This window comes from Sprattus sprattus, assembly GCF_963457725.1.
Source record: "Sprattus sprattus genome assembly, chromosome: 2".
Taxonomy (NCBI): Eukaryota; Metazoa; Chordata; class Actinopteri; order Clupeiformes; family Clupeidae; genus Sprattus; species Sprattus sprattus.
This window is the reverse complement of record NC_137921.1, coordinates 67,931,911-67,954,861: the sequence shown is the minus strand read 5'-3', so window position 1 is coordinate 67,954,861 and position 22,951 is coordinate 67,931,911. Positions and strand designations below refer to the sequence as shown.

General features: G+C 45.4%; 1 protein-coding gene across 1 annotated transcript in view; it reads right to left on the bottom strand.

The window, feature by feature from the left end:
- The window catches only part of daam1b (dishevelled associated activator of morphogenesis 1b), a 90,314-nt gene that overhangs the window by 5,493 nt on the left and 61,870 nt on the right, over positions 1-22,951 (bottom strand). Inside the window, exons 5-23 of the mRNA XM_080860526.1 lie at positions 21,510-21,604; positions 19,684-20,017; positions 18,473-18,583; positions 18,257-18,360; positions 18,054-18,120; positions 17,550-17,667; positions 16,386-16,524; positions 16,175-16,233; positions 15,889-16,076; positions 14,344-14,649; positions 13,609-13,716; positions 11,725-11,822; positions 7,791-7,875; positions 7,119-7,225; positions 4,892-4,980; positions 4,360-4,528; positions 4,026-4,133; positions 1,731-1,791; positions 970-1,101 (exon numbers count right to left, since the gene is read on the bottom strand). Coding sequence (XP_080716652.1) covers positions 970-1,101; positions 1,731-1,791; positions 4,026-4,133; positions 4,360-4,528; positions 4,892-4,980; positions 7,119-7,225; positions 7,791-7,875; positions 11,725-11,822; positions 13,609-13,716; positions 14,344-14,649; positions 15,889-16,076; positions 16,175-16,233; positions 16,386-16,524; positions 17,550-17,667; positions 18,054-18,120; positions 18,257-18,360; positions 18,473-18,583; positions 19,684-20,017; positions 21,510-21,604 — 2,478 coding nt within the window. The remainder of the gene's footprint in view (positions 1-969; positions 1,102-1,730; positions 1,792-4,025; positions 4,134-4,359; positions 4,529-4,891; positions 4,981-7,118; positions 7,226-7,790; positions 7,876-11,724; positions 11,823-13,608; positions 13,717-14,343; positions 14,650-15,888; positions 16,077-16,174; positions 16,234-16,385; positions 16,525-17,549; positions 17,668-18,053; positions 18,121-18,256; positions 18,361-18,472; positions 18,584-19,683; positions 20,018-21,509; positions 21,605-22,951) is intronic.

The following is a 22,951-nucleotide window of genomic DNA, read 5'->3' as shown; positions in this document are numbered from 1 at the left end:
CTAATGGATAGTATAGTAGTTGCTTTTTAGTTATACTATGTCCTTTCCTAATGGATAGTATAGTAGTTGCTTTTTAGTTATACTATGTCCTTTCCTAATGGATAGTATAGTAGTTGCTTTTTAGTTATACTATGTCCTTTCCTAATGGATAGTATAGTAGTTGCTATGCCGTTATACTATGTCCTTTCCTAATGGATAGTATAGTAGTTGCTATGCCGTTATACTATGTCCTTTCCTAATGGATAGTATAGTAGTTGCTTTTTAGTTATACTATGTCCTTTCCTAATGGATAGTATAGTAGTTGCTATGCCGTTATACTATGTCCTTTCCTAATGGATAGTATAGTAGTTGCTATGCCGTTATACTATGCAGTTCCCTATGCATTCTTACTACATAGGTTGTACGTAGGCCCTGAATCATGCGTCTTTGGGGTCTCTGGAGGCCAATAAAAACGGCAAGGTCGCCCCTTTTGGAAGCACACGCTGTGAAGGTCAAGGGTCAAGTTCTTGGGCCCAGCAGGCCCTGGCACGGGGCGGCGACTGCGGCCTGTTTCAACAGCTGGGCCTCTCAAGGAAACCAGAGGAGCGCGTCCTGTTCTCACTCAACACCTCAGTGTGTCTGCTCTGGGATACGTCCTCTTACTCACACTCACACACACACACACACACACACACCACTCACTTTATACACAACACACACACACACGCATCATTAATACACACCATTTACACACACACACACACACACACACACACGCACACGCACACGTACACGCACACGCACACACACAACACTCACTTTCTACACAACACACACACACACACACACACACACACATCATTACCACACACCATTTACACACACATACACACACCACAAACACTAAACGCACAAGCATACACCATATACACATCATTAAAACACACATACACACACCACGAAACACTACACAACACACACACGACTTACAAACTCTTTGGCCTCGATGAGACAGTCCTCCACGTCGGAGAAGCCAAAGCTGGCCACGGTGATGAACTGGCTGACCACAGACACAAACTTGTCCCCGTACTGCTGCGGGCGCTTCCTCTGGAACTCCAGCTCCTGAGGAGGAAGAGGTAGAGGATAAGAGAGAGAGAGAGAGAGAGAGAGAGAGAGGTAGAGGATTAGAGAGAGACCATGAAGGAGAGAGCAAGAGAGAAAACTCACTGCTATTCTAAATGCTAGCTTTGTCAACACTGTGTCCGAACACTCGTGCTAGTAAAAACACCTTTGAATTTAAGAACAGTTTGAAGGACTGATGTCACTTTTGGCTGTCAGTTTGGACTAGAAATTATAAAGGAAGCTGGAGAGGAAGAGGAGGACCCCCATTAAAAGAGAAAAAAGAAAGAGAGAGTGAGTGAGGGCAGCATAGAGAGAGTGAAAAAAGCAGAGAGAGAGAGGGAGGCATTTATAGAGAGAGAGAGAGTGAGGGAGGCATAGAGAGAGAGAGAGAGGGAGGCATAGAGAGAAAGGGAGAGAGGCCTAGAGAGAGTGAGTGAGGGCAGCATAGAGAGAGAGAGTGTGTGTGTGTGTGAGGGAGGCATAGAGAGAGAGTGTGTGTGTGTGTGTGTGTGAGGGCAGCATAGAGAGAGAGAGAGAGAGAGTGTGTGTGTGTGAGAGAGGCATAGAGAGAGAGGGGTGAGTCCCCAGGGCCAAAGTGAAAAGGCACAAACATGGAGGTGAGAACTCACATTTTCCACACTTCTCAAGCCGCTGCGGAGGTTATTGATCTCCTTCTCCAGTTCCGTCATGCTGAGAGAGAGAGAGAGAGAGAGAGAGAGAGAGAGAGAGAGAGAGAGAGAGAGAGAGAGAAAGAGAGACAGAGAGAGAGAGAGAGAGGGAGAGAGAGAAAGAAAGAGAGGGAGACAGAGAGACAGAGAGAGAGAGAGAGAGAGAGAGGGAGAGAGAGAGAGAGAGAGAGAGAGAGAGAGAGAGAGAGAGAGAGAGAAAGGGAGGGAGAGGAAAAAAATGAGAAGAAAAAAGACAAAACAAGTCAGCTAGTGTTCTGAGGGTAGACAGAACCATCATAGGGCATCTAAATCATGCAACCCATTCTGTTGCCCCAAAATAGGCTGCCCAAAAAGGCACTGGCATCGTTCATACCCGTCCACAGAAGAAGTTCTGTTAGGGTTCCGTGATGAACTGGATGTATATATTTAACCTCTACACCCCTCTGACTAACAGGGTCACAGTGGCAGTGAAGATGGACTGCAACTCCTCTGAACTTGAACCTGCTGCTGTGACCCCTACTATTCACCAGAGCAGTGAGACAGAACACACAGCGCTGTTGTGGAATGTCCTAAGCATGAACTGTGCCTCTGTGCCTCTGTGTGTGTGTGTGTGTGTGTGTGTGTGTGTGTGTGTGTGTGTGTGTGTGTGTGCATGAAAGAGACTGAAATTGAGACCGCTGCTCTCAATCAGTGTCTCTCATTGATGTGCCAGCACAATCAGGGTATTGTCAATGGTCCAAGAGATCCTTTTCTCTCTATCTCCAACACACACACACACACACACACACACACACACACACACACACACACACACACACACACACACACAAAGTAAAGCCAGGAGCAAACACTGTGAACTCTGATATGAGAGCTCCCCCGTAAACAAAAAGACTTCCATCACTCACACGGGGAGTCGGCGACAATGGCTGTTGTTCCTGAGGTAAACTGATCCTCAGAGAAACACCTCACCCCAAACAACCAAGTCCCCAAACCCCTCTCTTCTCATCTCCCTCTGCTGGGTTGGGTTATAAATGTGTGAGTCAAGCGTGTGTGACTGTGCAGTAAAGTCTCTGTGACAGCGCACACGCTAACGTTAATGCTAACAAATCAGAATGACAAAGGTACCGTCTTTGAGAGGAGCTGATTAATAGCTATGGTGCTCGTTAGCGGTTGTGGTGCTTGTTAGCAGCTATGTTGCTAACTTTGGTTACTTTGGGCATAAAGAGCATGAGCCTAAAGGCGAACTCTTGCCAGTGAGACAGGTGAGATGGATAATAGCTTGGATGAAAGGGAAGGGGGGAAAATTGACTACAAAATCACATAGATGCAGGAGATATGTCTTTGTTTTTTTTGTCTTTTATCACTGCCGTTCTGAATCCTTAATGGACCCCAAGATGAGACTTGGCCTAAAAGCAGGGGGTGTGTGTGTGTGTGTGTGTGTGGTTTGGCCGTCGGCTCTGGTTTCAAAATGAAGCTTGTGCCGAGATGAGTCCAAAACAGACACATGCTGTCTAAGGAATTTGTGATTCTGTATCAATACGACTCTATGCAGAGAGGCCCATCGAGCCCAAGGTCTGGACCTTCTGTGCTTGCCTTTAAAAGCAGTCCAACACATCTGCTTCAGAATATGACCTGCTTCCCCCTGTGTCTCTTAAGAGTCTTCAGTGAACTTTAAAGACCCACGTTAGAGGGTTTGATTTATGTTGTGCAACATACACCTCAAATAGAGTATATCTCAGGAGGTGCTCTGTTCTTTGTTTCATCCCAGCAACATTAGGGGAACCTCTGTGTGTTAACTTCCCCTTTAGGATCTCAAGAAGGTTTTTTTTCGTTTGTTTAACATTCACCATATGCGTCCAAGTGTTTTTCTGCCCATTCGTGACATGAAACACTGATAAAACTCTCCTGTTGAAACACAGCTGGGTCATTTATGATAAATGCAACACACAAAAACAAGAAATACTTCTGTGTGGTCAAAATGGACGTCATTTGAAATGATTCCATAGTTCCAAAGGACACCAACACAAGTAAGGGAGGGGGCTGCAGAGTGGCCCTTGTTCTCGCTTCTCTTTGAGTGCACATGACCTTGAGTGACCTCCAGGGTTGATGTGCAGGATGGGGAGCACAGAGGACTTATTTCCTAAAGTCGTTCGGCTCGAGTAGACCACAAGGACTCATAACTCTTGGGGCTGGTGAGAAGGGCACACACACTAGAGGGGGGGAGGGGAAAGGAAGACTCTCTTCTATGCCACCTACTTGACTTTTGCTGCTTCCGGAACATTCAGTAGGTCCTCTGGGAAGTGCATGACTTTGGGGTACTTCTTCTCCAAGATGGTGATCAGGTAATGAAGGAGGGTGACATTCCTGCAAACAAAACAAATGTGATTGTTTGCCGATTCGTCTAGTTTGACAATTATCGATGATGGATTTAGAAGAGCCTGTGCATGTACCAATCCTTAAGTATCTTTCCTTTTAGTCAAAAAATGTTCATAGCTTGAGACTCTTTCCCCCTACAGCAGACAGAAATCACTACAGCAAAGTTCCACCACAAATTGTCGAATCGGAACAGAACTCTGTTTTCTCTCCTTACTTGTCGATGCTGGACTTGGTGTCGGCGATCTTGTTCAGCGATGACACTTTGAAGCCGTAGGCGTTACCCCGCTGGCCCTTGTTCATGTAGTTTCCGAAGGCCAGGACCACCTCCAGAAGCTGCTTCAGGTTCCGGCTGTGCAGCACCTCTTTGGAGGCCTTGGACAGTGCTGGGACAAGAGATCATACACCGTTTAACTTCGCAGAGCTACTCGCACTTAGTACACACTTAGTAGATTAGCTGGGACAGAGATCATACACCGTTTAACTTCGCAGAGCTATTCACACTTAGTACACACTTAGTAGATTAACATGTAAACATGCGGACCAAAAATAAGGACTGGGATGAACTAATGTGTAATACATGTACATTTTTTATAACTAACTTTACAGAGCAACTTCTCCTCATTTTGAGTACAGAATACAATACTGTGTGTAATGAAATGTAATGTATTGTGATGTGTGGTGATGACTTTTGGAAAACAGCTTTTTTTGAGGGCAGAGCTTTTGAGGGCAGAGCTTTCAACACTGACCTTCAACTTTGGGTTTGATCTCAGCAATCCTTTCGGCAAATTTCTTTTTGAAGTACAGTGACTGAAGTCTCTGTTGGTAGTGGTTTATTCTGAGGGCAAGACATAACAGAGAGGAAAGAAAGAAGGTGAAGACAAAACAATTACAAGACAATGATAAGCCACAAAAGAGGTGTACATTTATACATTTACATTTACACATTGTAATGTATTCCTTTAAGAAACACTATTATCCAAAGGGATTCCCAGTAAAAATATATATATATTTTCATCAGTATGTGCACTCAGTGGGGATGGAACCCATGACCTGGGTGCTGTAGGCACCTTGCTCTGCCAGTTGAGCTCAAGGCGTTTACAAGTTAAACAAAATTCACTTGTTGCCTTTTTTAAGTGACTACAGGAACCCTGCAACAGGAGTAGACACAGCCAGACTATGCAGGAGGTTCAAACCAACTGCCCCGACACACACACCGACACACCGACACACACACACACACAAACACCGACACACACACACACACACACACACACACACACTCACAAACCAAAACTGCCCCGCCCTCTCTACCGGCCATGTGTGTAGACCCCACCAGGGTAAGAGGGGAGGCGGCCATCTTCTCTATTACCCATCCCTGAGCCCTTGCGTATGACAAGACCGATTATTGCGAAGGAAAAGGAAAGCAAGCAGAGTTTGACCTTGTCAGCTGAACCTAACACTCAGTTGTTGGGTTTAGCACCCTATTGTGGGTGGGTGGGTGGGTAGTGTGTTGGGGGTGTTGTCATGGCTGCCGAGTTGGGTGCAATAGCCGGTGCTTTTGTTAAAGGAGGCGACTAGTTGCTGAGAGGAAGGATACTTTTTCCATCTCATACCCCCCCCTCCCTTCATTCCCTCTCAACAGCTGAAGCAGAGCACCTAAACAAACTTTGCTTTTACAAAAAAAAAGTACGAGAGAGAGAGGAAACTGAAATACTGAGAACACTGAAATAATACAAAATAAACTATGAATAAACCATTTACACAACATCTGTGAGTCTCCACTGACTGAAAGCTGAGTGCTCTGTTGCTTCAGGTTTGTTTGTGACAGTGAGACCTTCTCGTTCGGCAAATATTGATACGGCCCAGACTAGTCTCTGTGCTGAGCAGATAAACACCTTCGGGAAGATTTGACGCAATCTCCTCCCACCCCCTTAAGCTTGTGCCAGGGGGAACGTGATACTCAGAGGAGCCCTGCAGACGTAGCGCAGAGCCCAAGACGCTAAACACAGATGAAAGACTTTTAGAGTCGTGGGTGGTCTAGGTGGATCTTGCACTCGCACTCTCTTCCACTTCCACACCCCGATGAGATGACTATCTCAGGGCCAGCAAGTGCGTAAACAAAGGGAGTTTGTTGTTCCGAAACACCCACGATTTAGTGCGACTCTAGGCTGGGGACGGAACAGAACCAGGGGTGTAAGTGGAGGCTAAATGAGCGTAAACGCCGTTTAGGCACCCTTTTAATTACAAAACAGCATTTACTCACCGTCCTTTGATCGTTTGCTCACTTGTCATTATGTCATTTAAGAAGTTAAGAGTATAAAATATACACATTTGTTCACTGCGCTAGGCCTACCACAGCACACCACACTGCTCATCTATCTGTTAAAGATGTGTTAGGGTGTGCCCGTTGACATTTATAGTTTATGACCTTTTTTTCCCCCCACTACACCGCTGACAAGAAGTTAAATGTCCAAGAAGACAACTGTCCTGGCACTACCACTAATAAGAGTAAAGACAGGACTATCGATTCACACTGTTGTGCTCTGCATTCACCCCTAAAGGCTGATATATGCTCAGTTTCAGACGCAACGCGTAAGCACGTAAGCGCAAGCAATTCACCGCCAGAACAATAGGCTTGCGTAAAAGATAGGCTTACGCAAGACGTGAAAAGACGCGCAAGGGGTGCGCAAGGGCCTCTTGCGCTTACGCTTGCGCTTGCGCCTCTGACTATGTATCGGCCTTAAAACAGACTAAGAAAAACAAACAGCCTACATTAAAACAGGGGCATATAGACTTGCCGATGAAATTGCCATCTTTAATGTTTGTGTGGTTTGTGAATTCGTAAAGGGCGACCTCAAGCTCCAGGGGATAAAGATGTTTTTTTTTCTGAACACATTTAAATGAGGACTGTTTTCAACTGCACTGTACTTAGAGGTGTGCCCTAGCGAGAGGTCCTCCTCAGTCCCTGTTTACCTGCTCATCTCGTAGAAGAAGCGGTCAGCCTTGGCCATGCGGTCCAGCTCGTGTTTGTGCTCCTCCAGCAGGTCCACGTCACTCTTCTCCGGGATAAACTTCAGCATCTGATCGGGGGGGGGAAAAACAGTATTGACAACATATTTCTCAACATGTAAAACACAATATCAAATTAAATGTGTAAAAAAAAGAATAGAATGGAAAAAAATATATCTACACACACACACACACACACACACACACACACACAATTTTAACCTTTCGACAGGTTAGATTTGCCAAAATAACAGGTTGGGCAAATCATGTCTGAAACACCAGCACTGTTGACTGTAGGTAAGAAAACAAGTGCCAGTTCCGAGTTCTCCACAAAACATACTTGACTTATAATAATAATAATTCATTTTATTTTTAACGCACTTTTCATTCCAAAGAATCTCAGAGTGCCTAGACTCTCAGACTTGACTGGAATCCGCAAAAAAGGTTCAAACCAAACGTGAAGTGAAAAGAAGAACAACACTCAGCATATTGGCTAGTCAGGCTTCGTCTACAACCAGTGCCAGGGTTGCACCTGGAGTCACAGTTCTCCCTGGCCGGGGTGAGCACAGAGGAGGTCTATGTAATACTATACACCTCCATCAGAGACGGCCGCTCCTGGGCTAACAAATGACCCACCTGCTCCAGCATGTCCTTGGGCAGATCCTCCTGCTCGTCCATGGTCATGATGGCTCTCTTGATCTCCTCGTTCGACAACTTCAACCTGGAACACAAGACGAATCGGTTACTCTCTGTAACTAGATAACGCTGTTCCGTAATGCTGAATCCAGACGGGAGTTGCTTTGAGTTGTGCAAAAACTTAAGCCAAGCTCCTCCAGAAAATCACCTGCCAAATAAAAGACGTTGTGGTTCCTATGCACAGATGCAGAAGAACTACCGCAAATCGCTTCAGCTGAGAAATTAGGAGAAAAATATGCCTCTTCTGGCAACAGACTAGACTGCTCCCCGGTATAAACAATGACTAACACTCCCCAAATGAGATGAGGTCCGGGCCTGTGTATGTCAAAGGGTCAAGAGGGCTGTTCAGGACAAGGACTGTACTGCTGGCTCTGCTGCTGATCACTGGGACGGCGAACTCTGACTCATTCTACTTTATAAGCTTCTTTATTTGGTGAGGCTGAAGGTTAGGGACCGTAATCGCTTCATACATTAGACAAAAATGAGATCTAAATGAGACTTAAATGAGACATTTCACAGAGAAGAAAAAACATGCCAAAACGAGAGTAGAGAGGTGATGGCCTCCGCAGACCTGGAAAGCCACGTTGGGTGAAGCGGCCAAGGCAAGGCCTGAAAAGGCTTAACCTGAGCCTGCCCTCTCCTCAATCCACCCTCAGACTACGAGAGACGACAGGGCGCTGAAAGGCTGCGTGGGAGAGGAGGCGTTGTGGGAGGCAGGCGAGAGCCAGAGGGGAACAGGTGCCTGACAGGCCTCGCTCGCTTGGCTCCAGCAGAGGCCTCTTGGTTTGGCTGCCAGCGGAGAGCAAGAGCAGGGAGGACTGGAGTCGGGGAGTGGGTAGGTGGAGGGAGAAGTCGGAGCAGGACGCGGGGGGAATGGGGCCAGAGTACTTTCCATGTCAGAGGAAGAGGCCTGCTGCGGCGGCGCCAAACAGCGCAAAACACGATCACCTCGTCGCTTAAAACAAGGCAGACTAAAAAACCGAGCTGGAATTAAAAGCAAATAACGAGGAAAAAGCAAGGCCAAATGGGCCTGCACTTTTATGGAGGCCACAGACGACTTGCTAATAACATGCTTTGCAGGTATGCTACCTTTTTTAAATTTAACAAGTGAAATGCCAAGTTTTATCGCTTCTCCGAATTACCACCTTTGTTCATGTCCAAAAAACCACGCACGGTTTTTGGATATTACATTACTGGCAGTAGTAATGAGGAGTCCACCTCCTCAACGGTTGTTAGACAGTGCACTGGGCAGGAGAAACCAGAAGACTCCTCTGTTGAAAACCACTAACGACCGTGAGCCTGGTTTTCATTTCAGCATTTACGAGCAGCGGCTTTCACATCATGAACATACTTTGAACCAATTTCCTTTATGGTGTGTTTAAAGATATCCAGGCGTACTCGAAAAAATAAATTAGTAGTTAATGGACATCAAGGATATCATAGTTGATGTGCATTTGGTCTGCTGTTATCCAGTGCTTAATGTCTATCAAACAGATTGGGGGGGAGAGACTTAATCCCACATAATAAAAATAGATATGCCTACAATGTGAAATAGATATCTATTAAGCATATTGAACTGGACATAGGGGGACGGTTCCATTACTGTCATGGAGTTGAAAACACATTATGGATCCCCCATTTGGGAGAGTGCGAGTGATCTTTTGGGAAGTGTGTGAGTGATCTTTTATGGCACAGCAGCTGCTCCACAAAACATGCCTAGTCTGTAGAGAGCCAGGCCTAATGACATCTTCTAACATGAAGCTAGGTGTAGGGGCGATTTGTTCTGAGCCCCTACAGGCCTCTCGATGGGTGGTCCCTGGGAGAATGGCACGGGAGCCACCAGGCCTCTTACCCAACATTGGGCCTCTGCAAAGCCAATAAAAGCCATTAGCCGATATGGGAAGGGCCAGATGGCTAAAAGGGCTGTTAAAAATGCTTTGCTTTGCATATGTGTCCATCGAAACGATTATGAATTTTACACATGACCATGAGGAAGACAAAACAACCCTGCATATGCTTTAAAATACTTTCTTGCTGTCAGACAACGATTTCTCCACACCACAAGAGCAACTAGGGTTTTAACGACAGAGGAAAAACACCACGAGGCTTGTGCCATGGGCCATGAATGTAGCAGTTAGAGCCCAGTAGCAAGAGGGCCTATAATAACAAAGCATAGCTCCTGCAGCCAGGCCAGGCCATGCCTCACCCACTACCCCTGCTTCCATGCCTTTCACCCTGGCACTTACGAGAATGAGAAGAAGTTAGGTGTCCAAAAATAGAGCAGGCAAACGCACCCTTCATGGCCAATCTCTGCGCTCCGAGGGCCAGCAGACCCTTTGTGGTCAGTGTGTGGAGTAGGTTCTCTCTCTCTCTCTCTCTCTCCCTCTCTCCCTCTCTCCCTCCCTCCCTCCCTCCCTCCCTCCCCCTCCCTCTCCCTCTCCCTCTCCCTCTCTTCCAGCCGTCAGATGAGCGTTCTTGATGTGGCGTCACGTTCTTATCCCCTTCCCCACCCACTAAAAAAAACCCACTTAATTGCCCTCAATTGTTACCACCAGGGGAGGCGCCGTGCCATTTTGGTTTGTTTCATGTCGTCCGTGTCGGGTGGAATTAGCCTCGCTGTGTGCGTAAATCTGCGGCTTGATGACAACGCCAAACCACAATCAATTAGAGCCGAGTCATAAATCTGGAATGGACCACGGTGGCACCAAATCAACCAAAAAAACTAAGATTCAGATCACAGATTTTACTTCTCCTCACCAAAAACCCAACACTGTCCTCAAAATCTAAATACTGAATCTGATTTCGCTCTCTCTCTCTCTCTCTCACTAAATACACCGTGGGATTATGTTGAGAAAACCAAGTGCTAAGCACCAGACGAGACGAGAAACACAGAAAACTCTTATGCTAGCTCAATCTCCAAGTCCAATACCACGCTCGCACCTGTACAAACCAATGCCCCTTGTAGGCTGTAACGCCACACCTTGCATAACATTAATCTGTTTTATGAAAACATCGTCCATCTGAGGCCTGCTGAAATTCTCACAGAGCTTCTTTTTGTCCATATTTTTTTTTTCTGCCCCGTCGGCCACAGGCAGCTGTTTAAGAGATCCATCAAAGTGGCCAGACCACAAAGGAGCGCTACTCTGTGACACAAAGCATTGGGAACGACCGCCGGGTTTATCTCGGCAGGCCAGATTCAGTTTAAAACAGGAAACCCTAGCCGCCGAACGCTCTCGATTTAAACATTTAATATCTTGGCAGGGGCAACCCATTTTTTTGTCAAGGGAAGAAAAACGACTTCCTCGTCCAGCCAAGAGTTATGGCAAAGAGGGATTTTCTTGTACGATGGGGCATTCCATCATTGGAGCCTCGATGCTTTCGAGGTTGAAACGTACAGGGGAAGGAAAGCTCTCCATTTGCTTGATGAAACAAGAGATGACGAGCCTACCTAGCCCATCATGATTTTAGTAAGAACACCAGGTTCTGATACGATGTTGACCATTTTGTAATTATCTTTTACTCCATGTATCGCTCCTGCTGCTTGCTTTTATTGATTTTTATTTTTCTAAGCGCCTAGAGGCAATTGTATTGTTATGGCGCTATACAAATAAAATTGAATTGAAATTGAAATTGAATTGAATTTATCTTTTACTCCATGTATTGCTCCTGCTGCTTGCTTTTATTGATTTTATGTAAAGCACTTTGAATTGCAACTCTTGTACGAAATGTGCTATATAAATAAAGTCTTACTTACTTACTTACTTACTACACCTACTGACTGCAGATCAGCGACGGAGGGCAAGAGGACACGCATCGACATTAGATAGCCCATTGTCATTCGAATGAAATGAGTAAAGGAGACACCCGAACTCACCGGGACAATAGGATGTTGCAGTTCTGCGCCCGACGGCCATCAATAACAGACAGCTCCTTGACTTTTTTTAAGTTCAGGGAGTCGTCCTCCACCTCTTTCTGTGGAAAAGAAAACAGCGATTGACACATCTGGCGGTTTTCCTCATTTTTGTTATTACATGAGCTCATGGCCCGAGGAGAAGAAAGCCTACACTGAACACACCACATGGCTCTGAACAGAACGAAAGGTTGAACACAAAAATAAAGGAGAGCGAGAGAGAGATTGAGAGCGACAAAGAGAGAAATCATCAAAACACAGAGTGAAGTGAGCCGAGAGCTTAGTCGTTCCGATGTTAGGGACTACTGGGATCTGAGGAGATACTTTCATCCCACTTCTAAGATTACAAGAACGCCAATATTTCTGACATGGGAGAAGGAAAATATATTCATACACTCAAATAAATACAGGCTCTCTGCAAAGCTGTGAAAATAAAGTTGAAACAAAGAACGAAAACTAGACACATTTTTGTCTTTGGTAAATACATTTTTTCTGAAAGAGAGGACAGAAAAAGAATTCTGTCGACTAACACTTAAATAGACTACGTCATGATCTGGAACGATGTGGAGAGACGCACAAAAAGAGGAACTACGAGTAAAGATGGTTTGAGGAGTGTGACGTTACTCACCTGTCTGTTGTTATTGACCATAAAGAAGTCCTAAAAGGCAGCCAAGGAGCAAGGAAGATGCAGCACTCGTTAGAAAAGAAGCGCAGTTTGGTGAATACAGCCAAAAAAACAAACACAATTCAAGCTCATACCAAATGATCATGGTGAATGGTGGTGATTGATGGAGTGTATCGGTCTAGGCAAGCAGACTCTAGGGTAATGGATTGATGGTACTGTAATGTGATGGTGCACTTTGGCAGATGCGTGCAAGGTTGCATTAGGCGATATCATTATCAATCAAGCTTTGTGTTCTAATAACAGTACATTGGTCAGCACTTAGTGTAGTATACAAATGCAAAGTGAGTTCACAACCTAAAGAGCTGTTGTAAATGTTACAGGCAGATTTCATGTCAATAAAAGTCAGATAGTGTTTTTTTGGTTATTTTCAAATTATCATCATACATCATGCATAAGGGCAGTTTATTGTGGTGTCTCATGCAAAGAAAAGAAAAAAACATGGCCTTTTCTTTATTTGACAGGGCTGAAATCATGCAGCTATTATTAGCGCTCTTCAAAACTGACACATCCTTGTGTCTGTCCAGGCACTATGAACACCGTGTCTCTGTTTTTCCAACAAGGACACCATTCTGTTTCCCCCCAGTGACACTATGGTGATCATTATGCATTATTCAAACATCAAGGCGGTTGGAATACCATGCCCCGGGTGCTGCGGGCTAGACTGAGTAAACTCGCCAATGAACTTCTCATAAAACAACAGCCTTCATTCATTTCACGTCTGGTCCACTTTTATTTGAAAAGGAGGATATCATTTAAATAGGGTTCATCAAGGAAGATCTGGAGAAATGTCTTACAGCGCTAAGGCTAAATCTAGAGCCTTCAGTTTTTTTTTGGGGGGGGGGGTTAACATAATCTCATTTAAATGTAGCAGATACTATGTAGATGTGATGCACCTACAGCATTAGTGGCTAAACGATTCCCCCTACCTCGTTCATTCCTAAACGGCCATGTTACATGCATGAGTGGGTCTATAATGGTCATGGGTTACAGTCCATAGTGATGTAGATGAGGTGATTGAGGGAGGAAAGACGGGTAAGAAAGAGAGAGAGAGAGAGAGAGAGAGAGAGGGAGAGAGAGAGAGAGAGAGAGAGAGAGAGAGAGACCAGTAGGAGATAAAAGACAGAGAGCTGTCTTTTCCCTCTTCTGCTGTAGAAATACAGTACCTGTTGTCTCTGGTAAGCAGAGAAAGTCTTCTCGATGTCCACCAGGTCAAGGATCTTGAAGACCCTGTTGTCGTCAACCTCTGCCCACACTGTGCCCTCCAGCTTGTTCTGCAGAGGTGGAGGTTTGTTAATCCAGTCCCTCAGCGCTTTAAGTGATCCCACTCACATAGACATTAAACCATTCCACCAATGTCTTGCAAATAGACACAAGAAAATATAACTTGGTAAACATCAACACTTTTTACATAGTTCTACGCTAATAAAGCAGCGAGTTTCAGATTGATTTAACGGGTCCACTGTAAACTCCAACAGTATATGTGATGAACGTTTCTGGTGATCCTCCGACAGCTTATATAGAAATGCTTTAAATGCAAGAACATTGCCTAGCCTGCCCTCTGAAGCCTGTCGGCCATTTCAGGAGGTGATACAAGTTAGCCTAACTTCTGCTCGGTTTTGCCACTATAGGAGTCAACCCATTTTATCAGGGTCATGTTTGTTTTCTGTAATGAGCAGATAAATAAAAATGTAAAATGTGGGAAAGAATATTTCACACTAAACGTATTTGTGTTTGTCATATTTAAATCATTCATTACGGTTTGTTTGGGGGAAAAAAGAGGATAAAATCAAAAAATTGGATATTAAATCTTAATCGCAATATTGGGGGAAAAAGAAATCGCGATTAGATTATTTTCCCAAATGGTTCAGCCCTACTCCCAGCATTCCTGAAGCACTAACCTCAGCCAGCTTGGACCAGTTGAAGGACTTGAGTGGGTTGGAAGGCTGAGGGATGTTCTTCTTATTCGAGACGGTTCCCAGGGGTGCCCCAGGGGGCGGCGGAGCTCCACAGAGAGGTGGGCGGCCCGGGGGTGGTGGGGGCCCCCCTGGGGGTGGGGGTGGGGGAGGTGGCATACCACCTGGCGGAGGAGGGGGCGGTGGCGGGGGCATGCCGGCGGACATCGGGGGCGGTGGTGGTGGGGGCATGGGTCCTCCTGGAGGTCCAGGTATGAGAGGAGGGCCCCCAGGGACAGTGGCAATCTGCCTCTGCAAAAAACATTTACATTTACATTTAGTCATTTAGCAGACGCTTTTGTCCAAAGCGACGTACAAGGGAGAGAACAATCAAGCCAAGAGCAATAAAACCTGGTGTAACAATAAATACTGCTTATTTTTTTTCAAAAAAATAGAAAACGACATAGAAAGAAAAAGAAGTGCGGGCCTGTCACTGCTTAAGTGCAAGTTAAGTAAAAAAGACAGGACAGACTCAACTAAGTCAGTCAAACAGCGAAAAGAAGTAAACTGAATCATCCAAATCATCACATAGCTTTATTTAGCAATCTCCTTAAATGTCGGAAGAAGGCCCTGTTCACCCTGCAGTGATTGATTATACAGAATTGATAAGACATACTTAAGGCCAAGTTATTGTCCAGACAACCAAAATTACATAAAAGAGACTTGTGAGAATTTGTGTCTGGTAGAGTGTCGCAGATCTGGATACGGCCAGCTAGTCTAGTTAATGTTTTTAGCACCCTAGCAGGTAGCTAGCAGTGCCAGTTGTCAAATTGATATTTGACTTGATTAACTGTCAGGGAGATTCTGATTCATTTCTAGGTTAATGATAGGATCAAAATGTTAAAAGAGAAACAAAAAACTAAAATCTGTCTCTCAGGATTGATCTGCCTTCCATGGCCAACATCCACAAGTTAACTAATGTTGGTTAGCGTTAGCTAGGTAGCTGAGAGGCCATACAAATTACACTGTTCTGAACCAGTGGTCATCAGCATCAGACTGTAAAAGCGAAAGTGAAAGTCCTCTCTATGGCAGAGGTGGTGTAGACACACACACTCTGAAATTAACCTCTGCATTTAACCCATCCAGGGAAGTGACACACACACACACAGTGAAGTGAAGTAACACTAACCCGGAGCAGTGGGCTGCCATTGGCGGCGCCCGGGGAGCAGTGATCGGGGTTAGGTGCCTTGCTCAAGGGCACTTCAGCTGTGGATGTGGGCATGGGAGAGCAGTGGTCTACCACTTCCCCCGCCCACATTTTTCCCTCATTGTACCTACTGCCTGGACTCAAATTCACCTTCAATATGCTAAACTTGTAAGAAATACAAGCACTTCAGAATCTAGATCAAATAAAACTGAAAACAAAGAACCTAGCATTAAATTTGGTAACAAACAAAAAAAAAGGGATTTAATAGGGCCCTGTTTTACAACGCCATCTCTTCAACCACTTTCAGTGACTCCCAATTCACTCTCCACTGAAAGTTAGCGTACCGTGTTGAGTTCGTGTAGCCGGACCGTGAGTTCAGACAGTTGCTGTTTGACCGACTTGTGCTCGCTGCTCTCCCGCTCCAACTTCTCCTTCATCTTGTTCAGCGTCTGCATCATGTCCTCCTTCTCTTGAGTCTTGGCGTCGCACTCCCGCTCCTTCTTCTCGAACTTCTGCTGTAACTCATGGTGCTCTGGGGGGAGAGGAGTCGGTAGAGTTTAAGGCACTTGTTTATGACATATCTAAATGGAGATTTATTAACTTGTCGTTACCAAAAAATAATAGACTGACCCTTGCGCATTTTCTCCGCCTGCTCCTTCCACTGTTTGACCTCGTTTTCGTTTACAAGCCTGGCAAGGTTAAGAGGAGGGAGAACAGTTGGAAGCTGTAACATCACAGTCTGGAGCCGTTCGGTTCTCTTTTGTTTAGGAGGTAAGGGGCAAGCATTCATCTCCCATTTTAAGCAAATATTATTGAGTCATGAAGGGGGCTTAGAACTCACATGCGGACCACGTTCTTCACGTTGAAGTTTTCCAGCGGGGTCACGTCGGGGTCGTGACCTTTGTCATTCTGCAGGACCATCTGCTGGACGATGCGGTCAAGGAGAAGCCAGTACTGCACAGTGTTCCCACTCCTTTTATCTGCAGGGCACACAAAAAGGGTAAATCCCAAATAGCTGCCTGTGTTTCAAAGGCGAGATGAGGAACCTCAGAAATGATGAGTTAACCATGATGTTGCCTGCATTACTGGCTGTACTTTTACTGTAGTAATAACAGAGATTTTTTTTTTTTTACTTTCTCCATCGATTGAAACCTGGCTTCTTTGGAATGATGCATGTGCCCCCCCCCCATACATCAACTTTTTATCCAATTTTTAAAACTTGATAAAATAAAAATTACTTTTTGAACATTTTCATCCAAGCCGATTAGAGTACACTAAACAAAGGAATTCATCTGTGGTTTCAACAGAGTATAAAGGACAATTCATGGGGACGCATTACAAATCTGACCTTGGCCTCCTTCACAAGCAGGAAAGAGGCCAACAGTTTACATTACTGAACGTTTTACTGAAACTGTGTGGAGGAGATGTGTGCAGGGGTGAAGACAGCTCCATGGACCGTAGTAGGAGAGCCCCTCTATCCCCCCTCTATCCCCCTCTCTCTCACTCTCCCCCTCTCTCACTCTCTCTCTATCCCTCTGTCTCACTCTCCCCCTCTCTCTCACTCTCCCTCTCTCTCACTCTATCCCTCTGTCTCACTCTCCCCCTCTCTTTCTCCCACTCTCTCCATCCCTCTATCCCATTCTCTCTCCCACTCTCTATATGCCTGTCTCTCTCTCTCTCTCTCTCTCTCTCTATCCCTCTGTGCTCCAGTTCCACAGGAGAGGGCAGAGAACAACGGGCCGTTTGTGGAGGGAAGCAAGAGACGGGGGAACACTACACTATGGATGATCGCTGAGGTCAAGCTGCTGTTTTCTCATGATGGAGGTCAGGGAAAACACTCACCCAAGTGATTGTGTGTGTTGGTAAGCGTGTGCGTGAGTCCTTGCATTACTGTATCTTTTTGAATGTTTTGGCTTTTTTGAATGGGGGGCTGTTCATGTTTGTGTCTCTGTGTGAGTGTGTGTGTGTGTGTGTGTGTGTGTGTGTGTGTGTGTGTGAGACTCACGAGGCATGAGGAGACAGTGGTGCAGCACAGACATAAAGTGCGGGTAAGCGTCTGTGTGGTTCATCTTCTTCCGGATGAGGTCAAACACCTGACTGGCACTCTTGGTGTCTATATGCACCTGGAGAGGAGCAGCAGCAGACATAATCAATCAATCAATCAACTTCAATTTTATATAGCGCTTCTCTATATACCCGAAGACGCTTTACAGATCAGTCTGGTCCAGTCCATTCATTCAGACAGTCATACCAGTGGTGGTAAGCTACGAGAGTAGCCACAGCTGCCCTGGGGCAGACTGACGGAAGTGTGGCAGCCAATCAGCGCCTACGGCCCCTCCGACCATTACCAACATTCATTCCAACATTCATTCAGATTCATACGATGTGATGTGATGTGATGCATGTCTTTGATACATAACATTTACTTTAGACGTTATATAAACCCCAGGCTGAAAAACCACACAATGTAAAACGACGGCTCAGACCTGAGAAAGAGATTTTAACTTACCGACTCGAAACGTCTCGCGAGAGCAAGCTCGTCGTCATTTCTCAGCATTTCAAAGTAATCTAAATGCCTGTGATGAAAAGGGGTTGAGAGATAAATCAGTAATAAGTAAGTAATATGAAAGTAATATGAAAGTAATATGATGTAAGTAATATGAACGTTTAAACAGCGAGAGCAAGGTAGTCAAACTGGGAGCATCAACATACCTGTCTAGCGTGGCGTTATCGTGAGACCTCAGTTTATCAATGATTGGTTGGATACCCAGCATTAGGAACTCGTATCTTAGATGCACCCTAAATTCCAAGCTCGTCTATGGGGTCACATAAATCAAATGCAGAATGTAAAACTCATGAGGGCAACAGAAACAGACGGCTCTAAAGATAAAATGATACGACACAAGTATGGTAAGGTATAGTGCTTACCTCCCCTGCTCCTTGGCTGAGAATAGCGTTAATGAAGGACATGATTGCTGTTTTGAGGCTGACCTCGTCCCTGTACCGCCCTGTGCTCCTGTCCAGATCATTTAGTAATGTCTGAAGAGAGACATTAGTGTTACTTTACATCCCACAGTCACATTCATCAAAATCTTATATGACCAGATCAGACACAGAATCACTTGCCCAAAATGCTCCTAGAGCTGGCACTTTTGCGTTCAGATTATTCAAACATGCCTTCAGCTAAAGCAATTATATGCTAAATCAAGTTCTGGTTCATTCCTAGACACTATCCATCACTCTCTCACCTGCAGGCATAGAATCAAAATATCTTAAAGAGTTTAATACAGATTTACACATTAGTTGCAAACTTGTTTTCAGCTAAAGGAAAACCATTTGCAAGAGCTCTGGCTAGGCCCCCTTCTAGTTGTGGTCCATCCCTGTTGACTACATTAGGCACGATTCAGTCCTCTAGCCTACTCTATGACATAGTTCCTTATCGCAGAAACTGCGATATAACAACGGGACTTGACCTCGTGTCATGGACTGGTTCGAAGAACTTATTCATTCACGCCGCTAGGCAGGGAGAAGTGCGCCGTGCTCTGGCCCCGCCCCCACCGGAGCCTATAAATACCGCGGCGCTCATCTCCATCTTCCTTTTCAAAATCTTCGCGTAAGATCTGGACTTCCAAGAATTGTCTTTACGGTTATTACTGGTCGTATACTTGTTTCTATTTTTCCAACAGATTTAATACTCATTACGAGCTGGTGAGTTTCGGGTTATGCTTCAAGTTCCTGTCTATCTTTCATTCACCTGAAACCGCGTCGTTTAGCTCTGGCTAGGCCCCCTTCTAGTTATGGTCCATCCCTGTTGACTACATTAGGCACGATTCTTTCCTCTAGCCCAGTGGTTCTTAACCTGGGTTCGATCGAACCCCAGGGGTTCGTTGAGTCACTCTCAGGGTTTGGCATGGGGCAAGACACACACACAGCATAGCCCGGTTCACACTAGTAATGTTGGGGATGTTTTTATATATACATGTTTTGAAGAAATCATATTCTATGTTTCCAATTACGAAGGGTTCGGTGAATGCACCGATATAGCTTGCAGGGTTCAGTACCTCCAATAAGGTTAAGAACCACTGCTCTAGCCTACTCTATGACATAGTTTCTATAGTTTCTGTCTATCTCTCATTCACCTGAAACCGCGTCCGCTCGCAGGCAAACTTCTGGTAGTGCAGCATGGCTTCCAGGATCTTCCTGTGTCCCCCGGGCACCAGGCACACGGCGCCCATGATCTCCAGGACGGCCACCTTGGTCTTGATGTTCTCGGTGGCCAGGCTCTGAGCGATGATGTTGATGCTCTCCGAGTGCGAGAGCACGTGGGCCCGGCCCTGCGAGTTGTTCATCAGCGCCTTGATGCAGCCGATGAGCGAGGTGTGGATCTGCGACTCCGTGGTCTCGTAGTCCATCGTCTTCAGGAAGTTCAAGATGCAGGTCAGCCCGTCCAGGTCGATAAACCGCGTCACAAACCTTCCCGGCAGAGAAACAGAGTGTGAGTGTCCGAAGATTATATTTTACATGGTTGTTGCTCGCCATACATCCGTCTCGTCTGGTTTGAAATTAATGCTGCAATGGGTCATGAAGGTGAAGGAAACACTGAAAACTACAATACTTAACTAATTATTGCAACAGAGATACTAGAGATAGATATTATGTGTGTGTGTGTGTGTGTGTGTGTGTGTGTGTGTGTATATATATATATATACACACACATACACATAAATATATTTACAAATACACATACACATACACATAGTACACATACACATACACATACACGTACACATATACATATACATATACATAATCATATATATAGCTGCTTCACTTATGGTGGTTTAGTGGTTGAGCAAGGACCTGCCAATACCAAGGTCATAGGTTCTACTCCCAGAGAGCACATTTACTTCTTCTTGAAGTCGGTCTGGTAATTAAACATGAAACGACTCCTCCCCTCAGCCATCGCCTCATAAACTCAGTCACTGAAGCTTTTCACAGAGGTCTGAGCTGGGAAAACAATTAACTCTGAAGGGGGGGAACAAACCAGACGGACGTCCAGTGGCCCTTTGAGGTGAGACGGGGTCAGGGGTGACAATTTGACCTTTGGGGATCAGGAGGTCAGGATTAATATCCAGGGCACACACTACAGAGTGTGAGGAACTCGGAGGCTTAATGACAGTGGACACACAGACAGACAGACACACACAAGTGCATGCGCGTACACTCTCACTCTCACACACACACACACACACACACACACACACACACACACACACACACACACACACACACACACACACACACACACACACACACACACACACACACAGACACAGACACAGACACAGACACACACACACACACACACACACACACACAGACACAGACACAGACACAGACACAGACACAGACACAGACACAGACACACACACTCACACACACACACACACAGACACAGACACAGACACACACACACAGACACACACACACACACTCAATAGAGTCCTAAACCAGACGGAGGCCACATGTTCGTCAGGCCTCCTCTCTCTCACACACACACACAGACACAGACACACACACACACACACACACACACACACACACACACACTCAATAGAGTCCTAAACCAGACGGAGGCCACATGTTCGTCAGGCCTCCTCTCTCTCTTTTCCTTTTCAGCAGAACCCAGATTTATGACACATGAGGTCATCGCAACCAATGACAGCTCTCTGCACTCGGGGCAGCTGTGGCGACGCAAACCCCGTTTCCCGCTTTAATTAAAAGTGACAAAGTCGCCGCGTCTCAAACACGGCATGGCGACATGCCTCTGAGTATTAGCACTTGGAGTTTTACAGATCAGGGGGTGGATGGGTGGGTGGGTCTGTGGGTGACACGGTAATCAGACCCAGGAGTGTGCTCTGGTATGAATCTTGGGGTACACTTCGGGATGTACATGTATGGGTACCTCATCGGTTGTGTTCGGAGGGCTGTTTTGAGGCTTTCGATGGTCTTGTTTCGCTCCTCCTCGTCCTCCTTCTCCAGAGCCAGGAGTGTTTTTCTCTGAAAGAGAGACACAAGTTATCCGTTTCTGTCCGAGTTCTACAGTAGAGTCCCACTTTAGGACTTCCTTCTCCAGAGCCAGGAGTGTTTTTCTCTGAAAGAGAGACACAAGTTATCCCTTTCTGTCCCGAGTTCTACAGTACAGAGTCCTACTTTAGGCAATAAGTGTCTTACGACTTTAAGAATTTCAGCTTAAAGTGAGACTGATATGTCCATATGGTTGTTTTCTGTTATGGTGATTGCTCTATTAGCAGTCAGGGTGGGGGGAGGGGTGTATATGTGGATAAATAACTGTCTGAATTATATACTTTTCAATAAAAAATATTTATATAAAAAAAAAAAGTGAGACTGATTTACATCCAGAAACGAGTCAGTCAGTCAGTCTTGGCTGAACTGTCAGGCCCTTTTTTTTTTACAAATCCACAAGAACCCATTTAGACAAGTAAAGAATGAGTTACATACAAGACAATGTTGACGTTTTGATGGACACATTGTCTGTTTTTATAGGTGTCGGTGTGGTAAAACTTATATGATGCTAGTTCCAGTTCAAAGAGCCCTACATAGACCGTGTAATTTCAAGCAGGCTGTGTAGTAAGCATTGAGACCCAAGCCTTACTAGAGGAACGATTCCATTCAGTGAGACATGAATGGAGCCAGAGTCTGCCTCAGAAGTCCACGAGGTTAGATCTAGGCCAGACTGTCATCAAACACTACTCCTGTTTTACATGGGTATTTGATTTTTTTTCTACCTTTCCCCGTCTGGGATACAGTGAGATTTCCTGAACATTCAAGGCTCTTTTGCAGCGCACTTCTGGACTTGAGGAGTGATAAGATCTGGCAGGTCCCAGTGGTGCTCCTGGGGTTTTTGGGTATCATTTCGATATCACTTCTCACTATGTTGGGCTGCTTCCCAGAGGCTCCCGCACCTGCCAAACCACACCGTAACAATAACAGAGTAACAAGAACGCGGGAGACAAGCACCACCTGCAAGTGACAAGCAAGGTCGTGTACTGACTTCAAAATGACTAGCGGATAGATTTCATCTGGGGCGGCAGAATGGATATTTATTCTAAAACATCTACATTCTTTTTTTTTTTTTGCACAGCACTTTCGGGTCTGAAATGTATGGTCTTGAGCCAAAAGAATATTTGCTACAGGCTGAGAAACCACCACCTCTGCAGCAATTGCTGAGCTTAAGAAAGATGCATTAGAGCTCATTTATAAAAACACACAAATGACTGCAAAGAATTGCCAGAGAAAAAGAGGCCTTCATTCAGTTGGGCTTTGGTAGAAGAGTTAAGCGAATGAGCTGACCTGTAACACTATGTCGTCCTGGTGAATGCTATG